The following is a 23,737-nucleotide window of genomic DNA, read 5'->3' as shown; positions in this document are numbered from 1 at the left end:
TGCCCTGGCGCAAAATCAACTCGCAGGCCAGTGCACTCAGGCAGCCCCAGACCCCCACTCAAAAGTGTGAAACCGAACCACCTGCCACTGCCCCCAGGCAACCCTGGGCCCCGCCCAAAGGCGCACAACAAACCCACATGCTGGTGCACAGAGGTCTCCCCCTCTGCCAGAACAGGTGAGCAACTAGTTCACCTTGGACCCGCCCGCCCCAGTGTGCAACAGGTCAACCCAGCCCTGGCCTGTGCGAGAGAGTGCACTTGCCTCTGGCTGAGGCCAAAGGAGGGTAAAGTGAACCAGAGGCACTTTGTAATGTTATGGGCGCTGGCTCTTGAGAAAGAGCTGTGAGAGCAGTGAACTAGGTCCCAGTACAGAATCATCCCCAGTGCTACAGGAGAAATCACAAGCAGACTGCTCCCGTCCAAGTGGTTTCAGCTAGAAGCAGCAGCTCAGCAACTGTATACAGGAAGGTCACACCACAAAGGCAGAAAATAAAAGCAGATCAATCTAAGAAGCAAAAACAAGACCAGTGCCCAAAATGGGGAGTGAAATAATACCCTACCAAACAGAAACAACACCCCACCAAAAGGAAAGGAGGATTTCCTAGAAGGAGGGATAGATTAAATAGAAGCAAGCAAACTATCAGACATAGAAATCAAAACAATAGTAATAAGAAAGTTCAATGAACTCGACAAACTCAAAGACAATTACAATGAACTCCAGAGGAACAACAAGAACTTCAGGGAAGCTACAAGGAACTTACTGAGAACTACACCAGCATAAAAAAAGATACAGAAATCATTAATAAGAACAAGGAAGGAATGAAGAATACAATTTCTGAACTGAAGAAGACAGTAGAATCAATCAAAAACAGCCTAAACAAAACAGAGGATTGGATAAGTGAGTGAAAGGACATGTAGAAAAAAATTCCCAAACAATGCAACAAAATAAAAAAATACTGAAAAAGAATGAAGAAGGTTTAAGAGAACAGCAGGGCAATGTGAAATGAAACAGTATCTGTATCATAGGGATAAAATAAAAAGAAGAGGAGCAATGGATAGAAAACCTGATTGAAAAATTAATGACAGAAAATTTTCCTAACTCGATGAGAGAAAAAGTCATGCAAGTCCAGGAAGAAAAGAGGGTCCCAATGGAAATGAAGCCAAAAACGCCCATGCCAAGGCACTTCATAATTAAAATGGCAACATTCAAAGACAAAGAATTCTAAAGGCAGCAAGAGAAAAACAGCAAATAACATACAAGGGAGCTCTGATAAGACTATCAACTGATTTCTCAACAGAAACACTACAAACCAGAAGGGAATGGCAAAAAGTATTCTAAACAATGAAAAACAAAGCCTATAACCAAGAGTACTCTACCCAGCAAAGCTCTCTTTCAAAATAGAAGGTGAAATAAGGAGTTTCCCAGACAAAGGAAGACTAGAAGAATACATCTATATCAAACCAACATTGCAAGAGATGCTAAAGGAAATGCTTTAACACAAAGAAGAAAAAGAGAGAGGGAGAGGAACACGGGTACAAAAGGAAATGAATAAGTATCTGTCAATAATACCCTTAAATGCAAATGGATTAAATGCTCCAATCAAAAGACATAGGGTAGTGGAATGGATATGAAAACATGACCCACATATATGCTGTATCAAGAGACACACCTCTAAATAAAAGATTTACACAGACTGAAAGTGAAGGGATGGAAAAAAGTATTCCAAGTGAATGGACATGAAAAAAAAGCTGGGGTAGCAATACTTATATCAGACAAAACAGATTTCACAGCAAAGGCCATAAAAAGAGACAAATAGGAAATTTTATAATACTTAAGGGAACAATCCATCGAGAAAATATAACCCTAATAAACGTATATGCACCAAATATATAAGGAAAATCTTGGAAGACTACAAGAAGGATATCAACAGCAACACACTCATAGTAGGGGACTTAACACCCCATTGTAAACAGTGGACGGATCTTCTAAGCAAAGAAACACCAATGATATTGAGGCATTGAACAACACTCTAGATTAAATGGAATTAATTGATATATATAAAACTTTTCACCCCAAAGAAGTAAAATATACATTCTTTTCAAATGCACATGAAACATTTTCAAAGATAGACCACATGGTAGGACACAAAACAAGTCTCAACAAATTCAAGAAAATTGAAATTATATCAAGCATCTTCTCAGATCACAATGCCGTGAAACTAGAAATCAACCTTGAGGAAAAAAGTCAAAGACATCAAACTCATGGAGAATGAATAACATGCTATTAAATAATGAATGGGTTAACAATGACATCAAGGAAGAAATTGAAAACTTCCTGGAAACTAATGATAATGAGCACACACTGCCCAAAACTTATGGGACACAGCAAAAGCAGCCCTGAGAGGGAAGTTCATAGCAATACAGTCCTATCGAAAAACGATAGAAGAATCTCAAATAAAAAATTTAACCCTACAGCTACAAGAACTAGAACAACAAATGAAGCCCAGAATGAGTAGAAGGAAGGAAATTATCAAGATTAGAGCAGAATTAAATGACATAGAGACTAAACAAACAGTTGAAAGGATCAACAAAAGTAGGAGCTGGTTCTGTGAAAAGATAAACAAAATTGACAAGCCTTTAGCTGGGCTCATCAAGAAAAGAAAGAGAGAAGATCCAAATAAACAAAATCAGAAATGAAAGAGGAGAAATCACGACCGATATCACAGAAATACAAAGGATGGTAAGAAATTACTACAAACAGCTATATGGCAAGCAACTTGACAACCTAGATGAAATGGACAAATTTCTAGAAACATATAATCTTCCAAAACTAAATCAAGAAGAAGCAGAAAGTCTAAATAGACTGAAAACAAAGAGTGAAATTGAAGCAGTAATCAAAAAACTCCTGGCACACAAAAGCCCTGGACCAGATGGCTTCACATGCAAATTTTACAAAACCTTTAGGGAAGAACTAATGCCTATTCTTCTCAAACTATCGCAAAAATTCCAAGAAGAGGAAAGACTTCCACACTCTTTCTATGAAGTCAGTATTATCCTAATTTCAAAATCAGGTCAAGACACAACAAAGAAAGAAAACTACAGGCCAATATCATTGATGATCATAGGTGCTCAAATCCTCAACAAAATATCAGCAAACCAGATCCGACAACACATTAAAAAGATGATACACCACGATCAAATGGGATTCATCCCAGGTTTGCAAGGATGATTTAATTTTCACAAATCAATGAATGTAATACACCACATAAACAAAATGAAAGACAAAACCACATGATCATATCAATAGATGCTGAAAAAGCATTTGATAAAGTACAACACCCATTTATGATGAAAACACTTAGCAAAATGGGAATAGAGGGAGCATACCTCAAGATAATAAAGGCCATATATGAGAAACCTGAAGCCAACATCATACCCAATGGACAAAAACTGAAAGCATTCCCACTGAGATCAGGAACAAGACAAGGATGCCCACTCTCTTCACTCCTATTCAAGACAGTATTGGAAGTTCTAGCCATAGCAATCAGACAAGAAAAAGAAGTAAAAGGCATCCGAATTGGAAAAGAAGGCATAAAACTGTCATTATTTGCAGACGACATGATAGTGTACATAGAAAACCATATAGACTCCATAAAAAAACTATTCAACCTAATAAGTGAATTTGGCAAAACAGCAGGGTACAAAGTCAATATTCAGAAATCAAAGTCATTTCTGTACACCAACAATAAAACATCAGGGATAGAAACTAGAAAAAAATCCTTTATGTACTATAGCAATAAGAAAAATAAAGTACCTAGCAATAAATTTAACCCAAAAGATAAAAGACCTGTACTCAGAAAACTACATAACACTGAAGAAAGAAATTAAGGAAGATACAAATAAATGGAAGCATATACCATGTTCATGGATGGGAAGAATCAACATCATTAAAATATCCATACTACCCAAAGCAATTTATAGATTCAATGCAATCCCTATTAAACTTCCAGTGCTGTATTTCACAGACCTAGAACAAATACTTCAAAAATTTATATGGAACCATAAAAGACCCTGAATAGCCAAAACAATCTTGAGACAGAAGAACACAATAACTGACATCAAACTATACTACAAAACCACTATAATCAAAAGGCCTGGTACTGGCATAAGAACAGACATATAATATAGATCAATGGAACAGAATAGAGAGCCCAGAAATAAACCCATGTCTATATGGTCAAGTAATATTCAAAAAATGGGAAGGAACATAAAATGGAGTGAGAAGAGTCTCTTCAACAAATGGTGCTGGGATAACTGGACAGGGACATGGAAAAAAATGAAACTAGACCACCAGTTTACACCACATGCCAGAATAATCTCAAGATGGATCAAAGACTTAACTGTAAGCCGTGACACCATAAAAATCCTAGAAGAAAACATAGGCAGGAAAATGTCAGATATCTCATGTAATAATATTTTCACTGATACATCTCCTAAGGCAAGGGAAATAAAGGAAAGAATAAACAAATGGGACTACATCAAACTAAAGAGTTTCTGCTCAGCAAAAGAAAACATCAGCAAGATAAAAAGGGGACCAACTATATAAGAAAACGTTTGCCAATGATACCTCAGACAAGGGATTGACTGCCAAAATATATAAAGAACTTACACATTTCAACACAAAGAAGACAGACAGCCCAATTAAAAAATGGGCAAAGGACCTGAACAAACACTTCTCCAAAGCAGATATACAGAGGGTCTATAGACATATGAAATAATGCTCAACATCACTAGCCATCAGAGTGATACAAATAAAAAGCACAATGAGATACCACTTTACACCAGTAAGAATAGCCATCATCATCAAATCAACAAATAACAAGTGCTGGCAAGGATGTGGATAAACGGGAACCCTAGTGCACTGCTAGGGGGAATGCAGAATGGTGTAGCCACTATCAAAAACAGTATGGAATTTCCTCAAAAAAAAAATCAAACTGCCTTTTGAACCAACGATTCCCCTGCTAAGATTATACCCAAAGAATCCCGAAACACCAATTTAAAGAACTTATGCACCCCTATGTTCATAGCAGTGCTTTTTACAATAGCTGAGTGCTGGAAACAGCCTAAGTGCCCATCTGTGGATGAGTGGATTAAAAAACTGTGGTACATTTACACAATGGAATACTATGCAGCAGAAAGAAGGAACTCCTGCCATTTGCGACAAAATGGTTGGAATTAGAGAGAATTATGCTTAGCGAAATAAGCCAAGCAATGAAAGAAAAATACCATGTGATATCACCTGATACAGGAGACTAATGAACAACACAAACAAATGAACAAAACTGAACAAGGAACAGAGTTACAGTTATCAGGGGGGATGGGGGGAGGAAGAGAAGGGGGTTAAGTAGGGGAAGGGTTTAGTAAAGGAAGTAGTATAAATAACCCATGGACATAGACAATGAGGTAAGGATTGACTGTGGGGGAAGGGGTGGGCTGGGTAGGAGGTAGCAATGAGGGAAAAAGTGGGACAATTGTAATAGAAAAACAATAAACATAAAATTTAAAAAAAGAAAAAGAAAAAGAAACACCAAAGGTGCGAATTCCCCAGCTGCTGGTGAAGATACACGAACAACAAATTCCACTAGGTGTACATTTTGAAAAATAAAACTTTATTAAATCAAAAAATATATAATTGGCATTTTTACTTCATTCAACAATGGTGACATTTACCAAGATATACCTCACTTGTGGCTGTAAAATACACCTTAACAAATTTACAAGAATAGTCATATAATTTCTGCTCTCAGACCACTATGGAAATAAATTAGAAACCAATAACTGAAAACTAACTGGAAGATGCCAAAATATGTGGAGAGTCAACAACATATTCCTAAATAACAAATGGAAGAAAGAAGAATCTCAACAGAAATTTTAAAATGTTTTAAGCTAATTAAAAATAAAAACACAACTTATCAATTTTGTGAGGTACAGTGAAACAGTGCTTAAAGGGAAATTTATACATTGAATAGATATATTAGAAAACAAGAAAAATCTAAAATTAATCTAGAATTAAGAAAACAGAAAAAGAAGAGCAAATTAAGTCCAAAGTAAGCATAAGAAAAGAAACAGAAGGAATTAGAACTGAAATCAATGAAACTGAAAACAAGAAATCAACAAAGAAAATTTTTAAAAATAATAAAGCTGGTCCTTTGAAATGATCAATAAAATTATGAGCTCTCAGCCACGCTAACTAATTAAAAAGGAGAGGACACAAGTACCTAACATTTGTAAAGAACTCATACAACTCAACACCAAAAAAACCCAAACAATCCAATTAAGAAATGGAAAAAAGTCCTGAGTAGATTCTTCTCCAAAGAGGACATACATAGCCAATAGACATATGAAAAAATGCTCAATGTCACTAATCATCAGAGGAATGCAAAAACTGCAATGATATATTACCTCATGGTGGTCAGAATGGCCATCATCAATAAATCAACAACAACAAATGCTGGCGAGGATGTGGAGAAATGAGAACCATAGTGCACTGTTGGTGGGAATGCAGACTGGTGCAGCCACTATGGAAAACAGTATGGAATTACCTCAAAAAACTAAAAATGGAACTGCCTTTTGAACCAGCGACTCCATCCACTTCTAGAAATATATGAGAAGGAAAGTGAAACACTAATTCAAAAAAATATATGCACCCCTATGTTCATTGTAGTGTTATTTACAATAGCTAAGATTTGGAAGCAGCTCAAGTGTCCATTACTTAGATGAGTGGAGTAAGAAAGCTGTGGTACATTTTCACAATAAAAAACTACTGCTCATCCAGAAAAGAGAAGGAAATCTTACTTTTTGTTACAGCATGGATGAAAATGGAGGGTATTATGCTAAGTAAAATAAGCCAAAGAGAGAAAGACAAATACCATATTATTTCACTTGGTCGTGGAATCTAATGAACAAAATAAACAAACAAAATAGAAACAGACTTATAGACAGAGAACAGACTGACAGCTGTCAGATGGGTATGGGGTTGGGGAGCGAGGTGAAACAGGTGAAGAAATTAAGCAAAAAACAAAATAAAACAAAACACCAGAAAACATCTCATAGACACAGACAACAGTAAGGTAATTATCAGAGGGAAAGCGGGGTGGGAGCAGGTAAAAGAGGGTAAAGTGGGGAATAAATGATGATGGAAGGAGACTTGACTTGAGGTGGTGAACACACAATACAATATACAGATGATATGTTATAGAACTGTACACTTGAAACCATATCATTTTATTAACCAATGTCACTCCTATTAAATTCAATAAAATTTTTTTAAATAAAAAGAAATAAATAAAAAGAGGACATCACTGCAGATTTCATGGACTTTATAAAAATAATAAAAAAATACTCTGAAAAACTTTATGCCCACAAATTTGATTACCTAGATGAAATGAATAAATTCCTTGAAAGATAATCTGCCAAAACTCACACAATAAGAAGTAGACACTATGAATAGGCTTCTATCTGTTAAAGAAATTGAATCAAAAATTAATAACCTTCCAAAACAGAAGTCACAAGGTTAAGATGGGTTCTGGTGAATTCTACCAAGCATATAAGGAAGAAATAATATCATTTCTCTAAAATTTCTTTCAGAAAATAGAAGCAACAGGAATACTTCCTAACTCATTCAATAAAGTATTACCCTCATACTAAACCCAGACAAAGGTTTTGCAAGAAAGAAAAAAATTCTACATAACATTGATCTCATGAACATATATGTAAAAACCCTACACAGAATATTAGCAAATCAAATCGCCTAAAGTATAAAAAGGAATTATATATTACAAACAAATGGGATTTATCCAAGTACACAACTCTAGGTCAACATCTGAAAGTCAATTAACATAATCCATCATATTAATAGGCTAAAAAGGAAAAATCAGTGATCATATCAGTAAATAAACAAAGCACATCTGACAAAATCCATTCATGATTTAGCAAATTCTCAGTAAACTAGGAACTGAGGGAAATTTTTTCAATTTGATAAAACTATCTATAAAAGACATACAAATACTATTATTTTTAATGGTGAGAAACTCAGTTTTTCCTCTAAAATCAGGTACAAGACAAGGATGACCCCTCTTACCACACCTTTTCAATGTTGTATTGGAAGTACTTGCTAAGACAATAAAGCAAGAAAAGGAAATAACAGGTTACAGATTGGGAAGGAAGAAATTCAAAAGAATTGACAAAAATATTGTCTAGAACTAATAAGAGACTATAGCAAGATTGCAGGATTCAAGGTTAATATGCAAAAGTTTATTGTTATTCCGTGTGCCAACAATGAGCAAGTGGAATTTGAAATTAAAATCACAATGTTATTTACCTTAGTATCCAACAAAATGAAATGCTTAGGTATAAATCTAACAAAATATGTACAAGATTTATATAAGGAAAATTACAAAACTCTGATGAATGAAATCAAAGAAAAACAATCAATTTTATGTTCATGGATAGGAAGACTCAATATTTTTAAGATGCCTGTTCTTCCCAACTTGATACAAATTTATAGGTACAATGCATTCCCAATCAAAATCCCAGCAAATCATTTTATGGATATTGACAAACCGAACTGATTCTAAAGTTTATATGGAGAGGCAGTAGACCCACAATACAGAAGAAGAAAAACAAAGTTGGAGGATGATACTACTCAACTTCAAGATTTACTATAAAGACAGTGTGGTATTGGCAAAAGAGGAGACAAATAGATCAATAGAACAGAATAGAGAGCCCAGAAAAAGACCCCCCATAAATACAGTCAGTTTATCTTTTACAGAGGAGCACAGGTAATACAATGGAACAAAGACAGTCTTGAGAAATGGTGCTGAAACAAGTGGACATACACAGGCAAATAATTAATTTCAACATACACCTTACTGACACTTTTCACAAAAATTAACACAAAACAGATCATAGACCCAAATGTAAAATGTAAAGCTATAAAACTTACAGATGATAACATAGGAAAAACTCTGGATGGCCTTGGGTAAGGTGATGCCTTTTTAGATATAATACCCAAAGACACAATTCATGAAAAAATAGTGATAAGCTGGGCTTTATTAAAATTAAAAACTTCTGGTCTGGGAAAGACAATATAAAGAGGATGAGAAGACAAGCCATAGGTGGAAATAAATATTTGCAAAAGACACATCTGATAAAAAAAAAACTGTTATCCAAAATATACAAAGATCTCTTAAAAACTCAATAATAAGAAAACAAACAACCCAACTTAAAAAAATGGGCCAAAAACCTTCACAGACACCTCACCAAAGAAGATGTACAGATGGCAAGTGAGTATATGAAAAAAATGCTCTAAATGATGTCATCAGGAAAAAGCAAATTAAAATAACAGTGAGATACTATTACACACCTATCAGAATGACAGGAGTCTAAAACACTGACACCACCAAATAAATGCTGGTGGGAACCTAGAGCAATGGGAACTCTCATTCATTGCTGGTAGGAATGCAAAATGGTACAACCACGTTGGAACACAAAATAGCTTGCAATTTTTGAGAAAACTAAATACACTCTTACCATATGATCTGGCAATTGCACTCCCTGATATTTACCCAAAGGAGCTGAAAACTTATGTCCACACTAAAACATGAAGGATGTTTATAGTAGTTTTACTAATAATTGCCAAAACTTGGAAGCAACAAAGATGTCCTTCAGTTGGTGAAAGAATGAATAAATAAATTGTGGTACATTGAGACAATGTGATATTATTCAGTGCTAAAAATAGATAAGCTATCAAGTCATGAAAAAACATAAAGGAAACTTAAATGAATATTACTAAGTGAAGAACCAATCTGAAAAGTCTACATACTGTATAATTCCAACAATATGACATCTGTAAAAGGCAAAACTATGAAGACAATAAAATGATCAGTGGTTTCCAGGGGTAAAGTTGGGACAGGAAGAGATGAATAGGCACAGCAGAGAGGATTTTTAGGGCAGTGAAAAACTCTGTATGATATAATAAAGATAGAAATATGTCATTGTACATTTGTCCAAACCTATAGAATGTAGACCAGGAGTGAACCCTAATATAAAAAGTATGGACTTTGAATGATAGTGATGATTTAATATAGGTTCATCCTTGATTAAAATATATATATATATATATACACAGACACACACACACAAATACACATATATGTATGGTATTGATAATGGGAGGATATGCATAAGTGGGTGCAGAGTAAATGGGAAATCATTGTATCTTCTTTCAATTCTGTCATAACCTAAAATGCTTCAAGAATATAGTCTTAATGAACAAGAGAGAAGCAAAATATGATGAGAATATAAGTAAAAAGCACAATGGGTATGACAAAATACAATATAGGTTTAACATAGTCCAGTCCCACTTTAACTTTGTTATTGCATTTAAAGAATGTATATAGCACTTTCTTATATATACTCAACACATTGAAAACGACTTGGTATAACTATGCTATAGGAAAGCAGAAAATGTATTCTTTATTTTCTTCTTTTAAATTATATTTTATTGCTTATGCTATTACAGTTGTCCCAATGTTTTCCCCTTTGCACTGCTCTACCCAGCACCCCCCCCTCAGGCAATCCCCACCCCTTTGTTCATGTCTGTGGGTCATGCATATAAGTTCTTTGGCTGCTCCATTTCCTATGCTTTACTTTACATTCCCATGGTCATTCTGTAACTACCTATTTGTACTCCTAAATCCCCTCACCTCTTCACCTATTCGCCCAATATACCCTCTCATTTGGCAACTATCAAAATGCTTTCCATGTCCATGATTCTGTCTCTGTTCTTCTTCTTTGTTTAGATTGGTTTTTAGAAGCAATGTTGATACATATGTATTTATTGCTTTTTTATGGTTCATAGTTTTGATTGTTTCTTTTTCTTAAATAAGTCCCAATTAACATTTAATATAATAGTTTGGTAACAATAAACTCCTTTAGTATTTTCTTGTCTGGGAAGCTCTTTATCTGCCCTTCCATTCTAAATGATAGCTTTGCTGGATAGAGTATCTTGATTGTAGGTCCTTGTTTTTCATCACATTGAATACTTCTTCCAGTCCCTTATTGCTTGCAAAGTTTCTTTTGAGAAACCAGCTGACAGCCTTATGGGAACTCCCCTATAGATAACTACCTTCTTTTCTCTTGTTGCTTTTAAGATTCTCTCATTATCTTTTACCTTTGGCATTTTAATTATGATGTGTCTTGGAGTAGGCCTCTTTGCATCCATCTTATTTGGGATTCTCTGTTCTCCCTGAACTTGCCTGTCTATTTCCTTCACCAAATTAAGGAAGTTTTTTTTCATTACTTTTTTCAAATAGATTCCAACATCTTGTTCTTTCTCTTCTCCTTCTGGCACCCCTATAATATAAATATTGTAACACATCAAGTTGTCCCAGAGGCTCCTTACACTATCCTCATTTCTGGAGATTCTTTTTTTCCCCCTGTTGTTCTGATTGAATGTTTTTTTGATTCCCTATGTTCCAAATCGTTGATTTGATTCTCAGCTTTATTCACTGTAACTATTGTTTCCCTGTAAATTGTTCTTTATTTCAATTAGTGCATTCTTTATTTCTGACTAGCTCTTTTTTATGCTATTGAGGTCCTTACTAAGTTCCTTGAGCATCCTTATAACCAGTGTTTTAAACTATGCATCTGATAAATTTCTTATCTCCATTTTGTTTAGTTCTTTTTCTGGAGTTTTGATCTGTTCTTTCATTTGGGTCATGTTTCTTTGTCTCCTCATTTTGCCAGCCTCGCTGTGTTTGTGACTATGTATTATGTAGAGTTGCTATGATTCCCTGTCTTGGTAGTTGGCCTAATGTAGTAGGTGTACTGTAGGATCCAGTGGCACAGCCTCCCCTATGACTCAAGCTGGGTACTCGAGGTACACCCTCTGTGTGGGCTGAGTGTACCCTCATCTTGAAATTGAGTCCTGATTGCTGTTGGCAGGTCAATGGGAGGGATTTTCACAGGCCAGTCAGCTGCCAGAACTGGCTGTGACCATTGACCACAAACCTCTCCCCTCCGTGGAGAACCAGCTGTACAGGTGTTGGTGCTCCAATGTGGTCTGTAGCTGTCCACTAGACACGCAGGTCCTAGGGTTTCCCAGGTGGTGCAGGCCAAGGTCATCCCTGATCTGTGTTCTTCCCAGAGCCACTCTGCATGAACTACAAAACAATCTGCAGATGGCTGCTACTTATGCTGGGCCTGGAGGTTCTCAGGCATAGCCAAACTGAATCTAGGCTGGCTACTGCTAGTGCTGGGCCTCAGGTCACTTGGCAAAAGATACAGGGACTGGGGCCTCACTGAGGCCAGCTTTTATTTATTGAAAGTAGATAGGAAGTTGTGAAGCATGAGCCAAGGTCAACCATTCATATAGAAAAGCCACTTTAACAGGTTGGATGGGCTCCTAAGTTCGGTGGAGCAGAGCCTCAGGGATTCTTCAAGGCATGGCAAACGGTTAGCCAGGTTGATGGAGTCCCAGATATGGCACCCATCTGCCAACTCTGTGGCTTTGTGCAACTAGGGTTCAGGAGAGGCCTCTACCTCCTTTCTGTCTGGGAGAAAGCTGTCCACCAGCTCTCGCCTTGATGCCAAACACTTCAGTTCCTCCCCATATGCTATTGGTGCCTTTCAAGCTGCTAAACTGGTGCTGTAGCTCACATGGAGTGCGTCTGAGTAAGTTCATGTGTGAGTTCCTTAAGAGAAACTGCTTGGGAATTCAGCAGTTCCTTCCACTAACTCAATACCTACTGGTACTTATAGCCAGAAATTATGGGGACTTATCTTTCTGGCACTGGAACTCGGGATTGGGAGCCCTGGTGTGGGGCTGTGATCCCTCGCTCCCGAGATTTTTCTCCCAAATTTTTATGCACCACATGTGGGTGTGGGACCAGATTGTTCTGCATCTCCACATCTCTTTCCCTCCTACAATCTGGATGGATGTGATTTCTTTAATTGTATAGTTGTCAGACTGCTCTTCAACTCAATTTCTGATGGTATTGAGTGATAGTTTTATAGTTAGTTGTAATTTTAATATAGTTGTGGGATGAGGTGAGCTGTGTTTACCTATGCCTCCATCTTGACTGTAAGTCCCCCAAGTTGTATTGTTATTTCCCATTTTTCTTTTCTGTTATCCTACAAAGTTGATGTTTAAGCATCAAACTGATTTCATTGGTACATGAGAAAAGTAGGCACAACCTGCAAGGAATCAAATTCTCTATGTGAAGCGATGTAAAATGGCATCATTTGTTCACCACTCAAGTGTGTAGTAAGTTGTAGTCCAATGGGGGTCAATGGGCAGATTTTAAAAAACATTTTGATATAATTGTGTAATATCTTTTTCATTTGTACCTGATGGAATTGTTTCTTACGATAAAACCTTTTTCTGATTGAAGACTAAAATGACAAAAAAAAAACCCCACAAAAAACAAACAAACAAACAAAAACCCCCACAAAACAAACAAACAACCCCCCCCCCAGATATTGGGATTACATGAGAGAATGTTTGTAAAGCTTATTAGCAGATTTGCTAACAAAGAATGGTCCCTCTGTTTATACTCCAGAGTCACCTTCTAGGTCCTTGTCTTTGGGTGGAAGTCCCAGACACATGAGTGAGATTTCCTCAACTGTCAGGAGGGCCTGCTTGTCCTTATGCACGTAGACTCAGGTCTGTGAGAATCTTTCACTAAACAGAGCAAGGCCATAGATAGCTTTGTGGTCACCAGTGTATCAGTGGCACTGAAATAAATGTGAGTTGGAATTTCTTCTCCCTTCCTCTGGGCTTTCATCACAGCTGCTCTACTAGTTTCCACCCTGTTTTGTGCCCTGAAAGAACTTTGGCATTTACTGAAAGGTCATCAGCTGCAATTTTAGATCATGGGGTAACTCGAACTAATAATATTTAAATGTAGCTGCAAGGAGGATGATTGTGCACTCAGCTGTCAGCCTGGGCTAGGTGGTGGGAAAAACAACAGAGCCTTCCTTGGATCCTTTTATAGGAGAGTAGTTGGCTTCTTTTATAGGAGAGTATTTGGCTGCTTATAAATGACACCGTAGAATACTTCTGTCTGATCCCTAAATTACCCAGTTTTTTACTCATTCTTTACATCCACAGTGTGTTGAGCACCAGTGCTTCTCCCCATAGTTATCTTAAACCACTGGTTTGTTTGTTTCACTTCCCACCTGTTGTGAAAAAAATACTATTATAAAACATAAAATTACTAGAAAGGTCAATAGACACATGAAAAGAAGCTCAACATCACTAATTATTAGGAAAATGCCAAACAAAGCCACAATGAAATATCATTTTACTAAACTCATCAGAACGACTCTTACCAAAAAACAGAAAATAACAACAGTTGGCAAGGATGTGGAGACATTGGAACCCTTGTGCACTGCTGGTGGGAATACAACATGGTGCCGCTGCTGTGGAAAGAGGTATAGTGGTTTCTCAAGAAATTAGATCTAGAATTATCATATGAGCAAGAAATTCTACTTCTGTGTATGTACCCTAAAAGAACTAAAAGCAGGGACTCAAAGAGATATTTGCCCAACCACATTCATGACAGCTTTATTCACAATAGCCAAAAGCTAGAAGCAACTAAATGTTCACTGACAAATGAATGGATAAACATGTGTTCTATTCATACAATGGAATCCTACTGAGCTTGAAAAATGAAGGAAATTTAGACAAATGCTACAATGTGGATAAACCTTGAAGATATTATGCTAAGTGAAATAAGCCAGTCACAAAAGGGCAAACATTTCATAACTCCACTTATATAAAGCCTAGAATAGTTAAACTCATAAAGACAGAAAGTAGAATGGCGATTACCAGGGGCTAAGGACTGAGTGGGAATTATTGCTTACTGCACACTGTGTTTTATTGGGAAGATGAAAAAGTTCTAGAGATAAATAGTGGTTGCAAAATAATATGAATGTACTTAAAGCCATTTAACTGTACACTTAAAAATAATTAAAATGGTAAAAAAAACAGATACTGGAAAAATGAAATTTTAAAAAAGTTATAAAATATAATTATAGGCTCTGATTGTTTAGTGTTGGATTGTAATGTCATTTAAAATTAAATTAAATTTTATTATTAGGACTTCCAGCCAAGATGGAGACGTAGACAGACACACTGCATCTCCCTCCACAACTAAGAAGGAATACAACTACCTCAAAACCAGAAACAACCAGAAGTTCCAAAAAATCAAACTGCATGGAAGTCCAGCAAACAAAGATATAAAGAAGAAATACTTATCCAGACAGGTAGGAGGGGCAGAGCTGGGGCGAAGTGGACGTGGTGTGGTGGTAGCAGCAGTGGCAGCAGCAGCAGGCCAGCGGAAAGCACAGTGACACGTTTTAAAAAGTGGGGAGGGACACCTAGAGAGCGTTCCCAGCTCCTCACCAGACCATGCAGCTCACTGTTCCAGTACTGGGGAAAATCAGACCACATTGCTTCTGACTGTGCAGACCAGTGGGGGTTGGGGTGGAGGAAGAAACTGCCAGTCTCTCAGCAGAGTCCGCTTCTTTAAAGGGCCTCCACAGTCCTAGAATGTCTGCACACCCACCTATTCTGGGAACAATGACCAAGGCAATAGCTAGAGAGGCACCAGTCCAGTGCAGAAGTGGGAGAGGTGCCTGGAAAAGGGGCGAGTGCTGAGTAGGTGGCATTGTTCCCTATGAGACCCCTCCCCCACATACAGCACCACAACATGGTGAAACAGGTTGCCCTGTACTGACAAATCCCTAAAGCTCCGCCCCTTACAACATAACAGGAGCAACAGCTCTACCTGGGATGTGGAGGCAAACAGACACAGGAGCCTGTCAGAATGAGGAGACAGAGAAGTATGGCCCAAAAGGGGAAACGAATCAAGGTTCCAATGGAAGAACTAAGCGATGAGGAGATAGCCAACCTAACAGATGAGGAGATAGACAACCTAACAGATGCAGAATTCAAAACACTGGTGATAAAGATGCTCACAGGCTTGACAGATATGCTTGAATATGGCAAACACATAAGAGAAGAAGTGAAGGCTATGCTAAGTGAAACGAAGAAAAATCCACACAAAACCAATGGTGAAGGGAAGGAAATCAGGGTTCAAATTAATAACTTGGAACATAAGAAAGAAGAAAACAGTCATCCAGTGCAGAATGAGGAAGCAAGAATTGAAAAAAATGAGGAAAACTTCCCAAACTTTGGAAAGAAGATGGACATACAGGTCCGGGAAGCACGGAGGATCCAGGATGAGCTGGACCCAGAGGGGACCACACCAGGATGCATCGTGATTGAGATGCCAAAGGTGAAAGATAAAGAGAGAGTCCTGGGGGCAGCAAGAGAGAGGCAGAGAGCTGCATACAGGAGGGTGCCTATAGGACTATCAGCTGATTTCTCAAAGGACACTTTGCAGGCAGGAAGGGATCGGCAACCAGTATTCAATGTGATGAAAGGCAACCTGCAACCAGGATTACCCTATCCAGCAAAGCTATCATTTGGAATGGATGGGCAGATGAAGTGCTTCCCAAACAGGATAAAGCTAAAGAAGCCCATCATCACCAAGCCATTATTATATGAAATGTCAAAGGAACTTACTTAAGAAAAAGAAGATCAAAACTATGAACACTAAAATGACAACAAACTCACAACTATCAACAACTGAATCTAAAAAATAAAAACAAAATCCAACTAAGCAAACCAGAATAGAAACAGAATCATAGGTATGGGGATCATTTGGAGGGTATCAGCTGGGAGGAGGAAGAGGGAGAAATGAGGAAATGGTGCAGGGTATAAGCAGCATAATCGGTTGGTACAAAATAGATAGGAGAAGTTAAGAATAATATAGGAAAGGGTGAAGCCAAAGAACTTACATGCATGACCCATGGACATGAACTAAGGGGGGTGGGATTGATGGAGGGAAAGAGTTACTGGGCAGAGGGGAGCAAAGGGGAAAAAATTGGAAATACTGTAACAGCATAATCTATATAATATACTTTTAAAATTAAGTTTTATTATTAAATATAAATTACATTTTAAGAAATATGATCAGAACAAACAAAACATATGAAACGTGCTATAGAAAGTTTTTAACATTTTCAACTCTTCTACGTACCTAGTCATGGACCAGCGTAATTTTCAGACTGTCCATGATCCACTTGTATTTTGCTTTACAGTAAAGTGACTCTTTAAAAATGTACAGCTCTTTGAATTTTAATACATAATCATCACTATAACCAGGATATAGGACACTTCCACCAGGCAAAATACTCCTGTTTTGTGTCTTCTCCTTTCACCCCTAGCCCCTGGCAACCATGGACTTGTTCTCTATCTTTACAATTTTGTTTTCTTGAGAATACCATACAAATGGAATCATATAGCATATTATCTTTTGAGACTGGCTTCTTTCACCAGCACAATGCCTTTGAGATTCACCCAAGTGCTACATATAACAATAGCTTGTTCCTTTTTATTGCTGAATAGTATTCCATTTTATAGATCTATTCTAGTTTATGCATTCATTTTTGAAGAGCATTTGTGTGTCTGCAGTTTCTGACAATTATAAATAGAGCTGCTGTAAATATTTGTGACTGGGTTTTTGTGTGAATGTACATGTTCATTTCTCTAAGGTAGACGTGATGTCCACTTGGAGTGACATCGCTTTGCACCAAACACGCGAGTAACCAATGAGCCACTCTCTTCATCTAGCAGTTATTTACTGACCCAGAACTAATTGCCAACTCCTTCTGTAATTATGTCCAAAGAAACATGGTCGATTGCGCACATGAAAGACAAAACTCGGTTATTTGTTAATGGCAATGTGACACTTCAGGATCAAAGAAAGTTCCATTCTACAGTAATCACAATTCCCAGAAGGTCTAGGAAAAGGAAAAGAGTTTTCTGGTTTAGATCCTGGTGATGTCAAACTTAAAATATGTGACATAGTTCCTCCTCTCAAACTGTAGCTTACTAAAGCCCTCGCACAGGTCCATGTGCAAAGATGAGAAAGCTTGTTACAGCATTGTCTGAAGAGTATACACATTCCCAAAACAATCTAACTGTTCACACATTAGAATGCAGTAAGTCTCTGTGTACCAACATGGATATATTTCCAAGATGTTTTGCTATGGCAGACACCAGTTGGGTTGATTCAGCTCTTGCAGCAAGGGATCAACCCTATGATAAAATTCTGGCCAATTCTATGAAGTGGAATTCTACTGGGGTGGGGACAAGGGGTGTGTTCTGGGAAAAAATTTTCCTTTCTAACAACAACAAAAAAAAAAAAAATTGATGTATTTGGAGCTGCCCTTTCTCTCCTGTACGGGTCTTCAGTATAGGCTAGATGTTCAGAACTGTGGTGGCCATGTTGTGCCCATAAAATGACAAGCATCAGGCAAAAGCCAGCACCAAGGATCACAGAGAAGAGACAAAGGTCCCCAATGGAACCTTTCAATGGCTAAATGATTGCCAGCAGTTACCTCCAACTGAACTTGAGAAAATAGGAGAAAAATAAATCTCCACATATTTAATTCACTCTGAGTTTTCTATTACTTTCAGCTAAACACATTTTAATTGAAATAACTGTCAAAGGAAAATATAAAATCACAGAGCAATGTGAATATTCTATTTTGTAAAATGAAATTATAAATGTAAAATTAAATTATATATATTTTGTAAAGTGAAATTACATATACATCAAGAAATTGGAAAGGCAATAATAGCTAACAATTATTGAGCACTTACTGTGTGCCAGGCACATCTTCCCACTTTAATCTTCACAACCATTCTATAAGACAGAGAGATATTCTATTATTCTCCCAATTTACAAGTGAGGAAACCGATGCTTTTACAACTAGCAGATAACTAGCTGGGGACTCAGAGCCAAGACTGTCTGGCCCTAGAGAAAGTGCCACCCTGTGCAGACCTCACCAGTGCCTGCTACTAATACAGATTCCCACCTGCTGTAACAGTAGTTATTTCTAGGGAGTGGGTTGGGGGATGGGCTGGTGGTGAGGACTTTTGCTTCTTCTTTATATACTTTATATACCTTTGCAGTGTTTCCTTTCCAATAAGCAAGTATTATTTTATTATAAAAGTGCAAATCTAGAGAAATTGATAAAATAACCCTGGTGCTGGGCACTGTGCTAGGAATAGAATTTATTTCTTCCAGTTTTGGATGTCTATTTTAGATGTCCATCCAGTTATATATGTTTTTGTGAAAGTAAAAAGCATCCCACAAACTTATATGAAAGAATCCTTGTTAAAAGTTCCCAGGGTTGCCATTATTTTATCATGTCATCTATATCCCAGATAAGATACCTGCCAATATGCTTTCTATAAACCACAGGGGATTTGGGTTCTGCAGTAGATAGATGTGAAGAATCCTTTCTAGTCCTTGAATAAGAGGGTTTTATGGATTATTTTTAGTGGCTGGATTTCTCATCTCCCACCTATTACCAGATGGTTGCTTCTTAGGGTCTTTGAAGAAAGAAGCTCATCAAGAGAAAGTAGGTCTGTGTCTTTGGGCTTCCCGATCTAATTACAGCTTGCTATGGCACCTTGCCAGCCTTCAGAGGAGCCATGCCAGAGAGAGCTCTCCTTGAGAGCTTGCCCAGTTACCTCAATCACGTGGGCTGGGCACTTTTCCTTGAAGGTGGTGGGCCAGCTCTGACACCACGGAGCTACAGCTCTTAGAGATAAACAAGGCTTTCTGCAGGAAGAAAAGAACGATTTCAAAAATTACGCGCCACAATGACAGACAGAAGCCCCTTCGAAACGGACATGGTCACCCTGACCCGCTATGTTATGGAAAAGGGGCGTCAGGCGAAAGGGACAGGAGAACTCACGCAGCTGCTGAACTCCATGCTGACGGCCATCAAAGCCATTTCCTCAGCTGTGCGCAAGGCCGGCCTGGCCAACCTGTAAGTCCTGGGAGCAGGTGCGGGCGCAGGGATAGGGTCCAGGTGGGGTAGGGGCAAAGCAGCAGGCACTTGGCAGGAAATCTGGTCAAAGCTCTTTGCCTATATGACCTGGACAGAAGTTTAAAGTTTCTGTCACGTATGCTTTGATAAAAGGGACTTCGACTTGTTTCAAGAAAGGAACAAAATACTTGGAGACATGCTATCGAGAAAAAAATATATATAATTTTTTCAGTTACCATGTATTATAATGATAACAAAATCAGTAGCTTGTTACATTAACACATATTGAATGATCGTGACTTTCCTATTTGCATTCTCACTCGCACAAAGAAACAGCCAAGAGACTGAAGAGAATCTGCAGATTGGAGCCGTTTATTGTCATGACTTTTGCCAATACATTAGGAACTAGGAATCATTTACAAATGTAGGCCTCAGCCTACAAAACAACTTTTAAATTTCTTCTCTGTGACTCTTTTTATGTTCTCCACTTGGTGGGCAGGAAGCTGGGAGGTACTGGGCCTGGGAAGATGTAATGCACAGAGTTCTAGACTTTGTTCTCTTTGGTGCTTTGTCCAAGCACAGAACGAGCCTAAATTCAGGCTATGGCTGCTGATAAACACAACCAAGTATCCAGTTCACATTTGTAATAATAATATAAAAAAGGGCAGTCTTCTTTGGACTTCCTTTTTCATTGTAGTTATTCTAGTGGAGGTCCTCTAAGCAGTTGAAGGAATTTATTATTATTATTATTACTCTAAAATGAAGAAATAAGTCTAATATTTATTATTAACCATTTAGTGCTTTTAACAAAAAAATGTGACAGCATTATATGACAAGATATACCTAATTGTCACAAGATAATTACAGAATTGTTTATACAAGGTTTTGAGACCAGTAATGGGATCCAGGTTAAGCTGTCTCATGATTAGCTTCATCCCACTCCATGTATTGCTATAGTTTGGAGATAATGGCCAAGCTGTACCCTTAAGGAACTTCATAAATGTGAGGTACAGCCGTTTGCCTCTGTCCTGCTCCTGCCAAATGATGAGTCCTGCTGAGTGACACTTGGTAGTGACTTTGCCTGTCCCAGTATGTAGGCCCCGTTTTGCTTAGTGCCCTTTACTGCTGACATCTCAGCATTATTCACCTGTCCACTGGGCTGCCCCTGGGAAGGATGCTCGGCTAGGCAGCAGTTGCTGTGGTAGGGTTGTATTAATGGGCTGAAGTATTGACTCTATGGCCATTGAATGTCCAGATGAAGTGGACTCCATCAGGAATTGGATAATTAAGGTGCACCTCTGACTTGGCTTTTTCTTCCATGTGATCATGGGCAATGATTGATTCTTGCCAGTACCCCAGTTTCCCAATTTGTAAAAATGGAGAGGATATTAAGATCCCTTGACTTGTAGGGTTGTTGTAAGGGTTAGCAAGTCCATGTTATGATGATTTCTACAGTGCCAACCTAAGTGCTCAGTCAATGTTTTTTATTACCACAGTTTAAAACCCCAGACCTGGAGTAATTTGCAAGCTGGCTGGTTAATGCTGTAGACTGACCAGTAGGTGGCAGGCGCAGCCTGTGGAAACAGGACGTTAGGATTCCACATTTTTTCTTATTTTTTAAAAGTATATTTTATTGATTATGCTATTACAGTTGTCCATTTTTTCCCTTTTCCCTCCTCTGTCCAGTACCTCCTTTAGCTCCAGCAATACCCTCTTCCTTAGTTCATGTCCATGGGTCATGCATATAGATTCTTTGGCTTCTTCATTTACTTTACTATTCTTAATGTCCCCCTGTCCGTTTTGTACCTATCAGTTATGCTTCTTAATCCCTGCACCTTTTCCCTCATTCTCCCCCTTCCTCTTTCCCTTTGCCACTGATAACCCTCCATATTATCTCCATATCTATGGTTCTGTTCCTGTCCTAGTTGTTTGCTTAGTTTGTTTTTATAGATTCATTTGTTGATAGTTGTGAGTTTGTTGTCATTTTAGTGTTCATAGTTTTGATCTACTTCTTTTTAAAAAATGTGTCCCTTTAACATTTCATATAATAAGGGGTTGGTGATGACAGACTCCTTTAACTTTACCTTGTCTGGGAAGCACTTTATCTGCCCTTCCATTCTAAAGGATAGCTTTGCTGGATAGAGTAACCTTGGCTGTAGGTCATTGTTTTTCATCACTTTGAATACTTCTTGCCAGTCCCTTCTTGTCTGCAAAGTTTCTTTTGAGAAATCATCTGACAGTCTTATGGGAACTCCTTTGTAGGTCACTCTCTGATTTTCTCTTGCTGCTTTTAAGATGCCCTCTTTACCTTTAACCCTTAGCATTTTAATTATTATGTGTCTTGGTGCAGTCCTCTTTGGGTGTAGCTTATTTGGGACTCTGTGCTTCCTAGACTTGTATGTCTATTTCCTTCACCAAATTAGGGAACTTTTCCTTCATTTTTTTTTTTTCAAATAAGTTTCCAATCTCTTGCTCTTCCTCTTCTCCTTCTGGCACCCCTATGATTTGGATGTTGGTATATTTAAAGTTCTCCCAGAGGTTCCTAAGCTTCCCCTCATTTTTTGAATTCTTGTTTCAAAATTCTGTACTGGTTGACTATTTATTTCCTCCTTATGTTCCAAATCATTGATTTGAACCCTGGCTTCCTTCCCTTCACTATTGGTTTTGCATAGATTTTTCTTAATTTCACTTAGCCTAGCCTTCACGTCTTCCCTTATGTGTTTGCCATACTCAATCATTTCTGTGAGCATCTTTATCACCAGTGTTTTGAACTCTGTATCTGTTAGGTTGGCTATCTCCTCATCACTTAGTTCTTTCACTGAAGCCTTGACCTGCTCCCTCTTTTGGTCATGCTTCTCTTTCTCCTTAACTTGATAGCCTCCTGTGTTTGGCTCTGTGTATTAGGTAGAGCTGTTGCACCTGTGACATTGTAAGGGGTGGAGCCTTAGATTTTGGTCAGTGCCTGGCAACCTGCTTCACCACTTTGTGGTGCTGTATGTGGGGGAGTTGCCCCTGGCTGGTTTGGCTCAGTGGATTGAGCGTCGGCCTGCGAGCTAAGTGTCGCTGGTTCGATCTTCCAGTCAGGGCACATCAGAGAAGGAAAACTCTGACTCCAAAAAACCTCCACTGCCTTGTGGCATACCTCTTCAGGGGAAAGGCTAAGGGAGTAAACCCCGACAGAAAATCCGGAGCCGGAGTCCCTAAGGCAGTTTGACGTTGTAGTCAACACCAGCAACTCCTGCAGTGCACCTGAAGCCAAGCTGTATTGACTCCGTCTTTCCCTTGGACGTTTCAGCTGCGAAGAGAGGGGGGGTCTGCTGCATGGGCAACAGCAGACCCTCCATATCACCCTGCCCAGGCTCTGTAGCTTCAGCTTCACTGGAGAGGACACTCCAGCGTCATCGCAAGATGTCGACTCAACACGGGAGGAGACAGATACCGTGTCACTCCCGAGTCGGACTGCACAGCCATTCTTGGCGGTGCAGATAGACTCTTAAGAAGCTACACCATCGTCTCTCGAGACGGACGGGCATGGGCAATAGCAGACCCTCCATATCACCCTGCCCAGGCTCTGTAGCTTCAGCTTCACTGGAGAGGACACTCCAGTGTCATCACAAGATGTCGATTCAACACAGGAGGAGACAGATACCGTGTCACTCCCGAGTTGGACTGCACAGCCATTCTCGGCGGTGCAGATAGACTCTTAAGAAGCTACACCATCGTCTCTCGAGACAGACGGCTGCCGACGACAATGTGGGGGA

At 38.5% G+C, this 23,737-nt stretch overlaps 1 protein-coding gene and 1 long non-coding RNA gene across 2 annotated transcripts in view; one reads left to right on the top strand and one right to left on the bottom strand.

The window, feature by feature from the left end:
- Nucleotides 1-19,750, bottom strand: part of LOC150012777 (uncharacterized) — a 48,405-nt gene extending 28,655 nt beyond the window's left edge. The window contains exons 1-2 of the long non-coding RNA XR_016510535.1: nt 19,675-19,750; nt 18,799-18,841 (exon numbers count right to left, since the gene is read on the bottom strand). This is a non-coding gene — a long non-coding RNA (uncharacterized LOC150012777). The remainder of the gene's footprint in view (nt 1-18,798; nt 18,842-19,674) is intronic.
- FBP2 (fructose-bisphosphatase 2) overlaps nt 19,687-23,737 on the top strand; it is a 55,268-nt gene continuing 51,217 nt past the window's right edge. Inside the window, exon 1 of the mRNA XM_090274011.1 lies at nt 19,687-19,976. Coding sequence (XP_090130137.1) covers nt 19,807-19,976 — 170 coding nt within the window. The 5' untranslated portion in view covers nt 19,687-19,806. The remainder of the gene's footprint in view (nt 19,977-23,737) is intronic.

Source organism: Furipterus horrens, unplaced genomic scaffold (assembly GCF_987537825.1).
Source record: "Furipterus horrens unplaced genomic scaffold, mFurHor1.1.pri manual_scaffold_4, whole genome shotgun sequence".
NCBI lineage: Eukaryota > Metazoa > Chordata > Mammalia > Chiroptera > Furipteridae > Furipterus > Furipterus horrens.
Note: the sequence above shows the minus strand (reverse complement) of the source record. Positions and strands in the feature narration are given on the sequence as shown.